Raw genomic sequence first — 2,632 nt, forward strand, 5'->3', positions numbered from 1 at the left:
TTCAACATTTTTTCCCTCCTCAATTTAACTTGTACATCTTGTGCGGTTTTGTGTATGTTAAAAAAGTTGCTTCGTGGTAATTAAAGTAGAAAATAATAGTTCACAAAAAACAATAATTTTTCTTTTGATAAAAAATCCCTAAAACTTTTATAAGGATACTGAAAAAACTAACACACGCATATATTAGCAATCATTAATTCAATTTTTATGAATTGATTGAATTTTTATTTAATAAGCAAATTAAAAACAGCAGTAGGGATTTGATGACAACAAATATGATTACGAAATCTTAATAATCATCCAGCATTATATCTCAAATATCTATATCATCAGCAATGCATGTCATCAACACAATAACACACACACACATTATGGCATGCACAACAACAATAATTCTTATTACTAAACCTACTATTTCAGTTATTCATGAGGATTTGAAGCCCTTGTTTAAGAACATGAACAAATCTTTGATAATGGACCCTCTTTAACACCAATCCAACCTCAACCCCTCCCTCCACGTGTCCACTTTCAGCAAGAGATATAGCCTTTGATGAATGCACCATTTCAACTTTCTTAGGCCTTCCAAATCCAAAGTCAGTCTCATACACACCCAACTTGTGCGAAGCCATCACATGAAACGCACTATTCCCCAACACAAACAACTTCATGAACAATGCCTTCCAATTTTCCGCACCCCGAAACGGCGAACTCTTCATGTCGTTTATACCCTTTTCTATTACCTTAACCGCATTCACAAAACCGTCTTCTCCTTTAAGTTCCATCCTCTTAAGCTTTGTTTGGCACTGTGTTATGCAATTCCCAAAGTAAGTAATTGGAATTGGATATCCGAGTAGATTGTTATTCCTACAATCAGCTGGAAAATGAAAATGCTCTTCTTCTTCTTCTTCTTCTTCTCCTCCTTCATTGTTATCGTCATGTCTTGTAGTTTTAATTAAACTACTCCATACAAAACCACATATCACCATAAAGGTTGATAGATATTGCGGCGCTTTGTATCCGTTGCTTTTCTTCAATTTGTTCATCGCAAACCTTTTCATTGCTTCAATGCCTTCTCTACCAAACACAATTGTTGTTTTAACATAGTCCTCTTCCAATATTGATTCACCATTTTGACTTTGAGCTACGAGTTTGTCCTTCCATAAAGTCCTCTCGTTAAAATAGTCTTTCAACAAAACGGCCTCGAGCTCATTAGGATCCTTCAATATTTCCCTATCAAAACAGGGTAGTAATGAATAGTGCTTCTTTAAGAGTGTTGAGTCAATAATTTCTTCCAAATTTATTATTCCACAAAGAGAAGACCAAAATTTCATAAAATGGCCACAACACCTATCGTCCATCACGTGACAATAGGTGATGGCGATGCAAAGGCCACTGTTTGAAAAAACCGTGACCTGCAAGGCCACAAGTGGTGACACGATCGTGTCATCACTCTTGTCATGTGTGGCCTTGTCCATTAATGTTGGAACCAAGTGATCCAAATCTTTGACACTTTTGGGGTCATTGCTTGAAATATGATCGAAATTCGAAGCCGACTCGATGATGGTGAAGGTGACGGTGTCTTCATTGGTACATTGAATGAAGGGCTTGTGGGGTGGTGGAGGACATAGGAGGTTCCCGGCTAGAGGGAAGAAACGTTGTAGAGTAAGAGACAGAGAGAGTTTGAGGGTTGGGAGGGTATTTTGGTAAAAATGGTTGGTGGAAAAAGGGAAGTTATAGAAAAATTGGCGTCTAACGTAAATTGGACCTGTAAAAGGTAGGTCAAGGAATGTAAGGGGGAGGGATTTGATTTTTGGATCATCATTATCATGGTATGCTTTTGGAAGACCAACTTGTGTTTGTTCCACAAGCTTATGCTTGCTATGATGATTTTCCATTTTTCTTTTGGTGCAACTTTGTTAGTTAAAATTGATAGGTGATGATGAGATAGCTATTATTGGAACATGTGGAAATTAGCAGAGAGGGTGTATGTACTTATATACTGGCTGATCATATCACTTTCCTGTTCAAAATTGAAGCTAAAAGTTTGTGGAAAGTACACGATTTGCCCCTAAATGGAGAAAAAACATAATGACTCCAAAGTGTTTCAATTGTCGTATGATGTAGCTAGTGTAGTGGATGACTTATTCAAAAATATATGGACTAGCTATTAACTTTTATTTAGAGATAGAGAAATAAGCATTCATGTATTTTTTTATTAGTTTAAATATTTATTTAAAAAAATAGTATTATGATATGACATCAAAGTTTTTTATAATTGAAAAATTTAGAATTCTATCATTGTTGAACCAAAATAAAAAAAAACAACCTAAAACAAAAAAAAGAGAAAAAAAAAACTTATGTCACATTCACGTAAATTCAAAAAAAAAATCGTGCATAAAAAAATATATTAGAGATATAATTATTTATATATATCTTTTTAACAATTTAAATTTTTTTAAAAAAAAATTCATCACAGAAAAAATATAAAAAGATATTAGAGAATCATCATAATTTATTATTTATTTTGATCATCACTTTTAACCATTAATTCAATTTTTTTAATTTAATAATTCAACAATAATATATTTTATCCTATATTTTTAAATATTAACAATTAATTAATATATTTTTT

At 32.9% G+C, this 2,632-nt stretch overlaps 1 protein-coding gene across 1 annotated transcript; it reads right to left on the reverse strand.

Annotated features, from left to right (window-relative positions):
- Window positions 1-276: 276 nt before the first annotated feature.
- LOC112708398 (coumaroyl-CoA:anthocyanidin 3-O-glucoside-6''-O-coumaroyltransferase 1-like) lies at window positions 277-2,375 on the reverse strand. The gene has a single exon (XM_025760560.2). It carries the CDS (start codon window positions 1,893-1,895, stop codon window positions 417-419), a length of 1,479 nt encoding a protein of 492 aa, XP_025616345.1. The 5' UTR covers window positions 1,896-2,375; the 3' UTR covers window positions 277-416.
- Window positions 2,376-2,632: the final 257 nt, after the last annotated feature.

Source organism: Arachis hypogaea, chromosome 8 (assembly GCF_003086295.3).
Source record: "Arachis hypogaea cultivar Tifrunner chromosome 8, arahy.Tifrunner.gnm2.J5K5, whole genome shotgun sequence".
Classification (NCBI taxonomy): Eukaryota; Viridiplantae; Streptophyta; class Magnoliopsida; order Fabales; family Fabaceae; genus Arachis; species Arachis hypogaea.

Coding starts and splice junctions, on each gene's coding strand:
- LOC112708398 (XM_025760560.2), bottom strand. CDS start 1,895: ATGGAAAATCATCATAGCAAGCATAAGCTTGTGGAACAAACACAAGTT.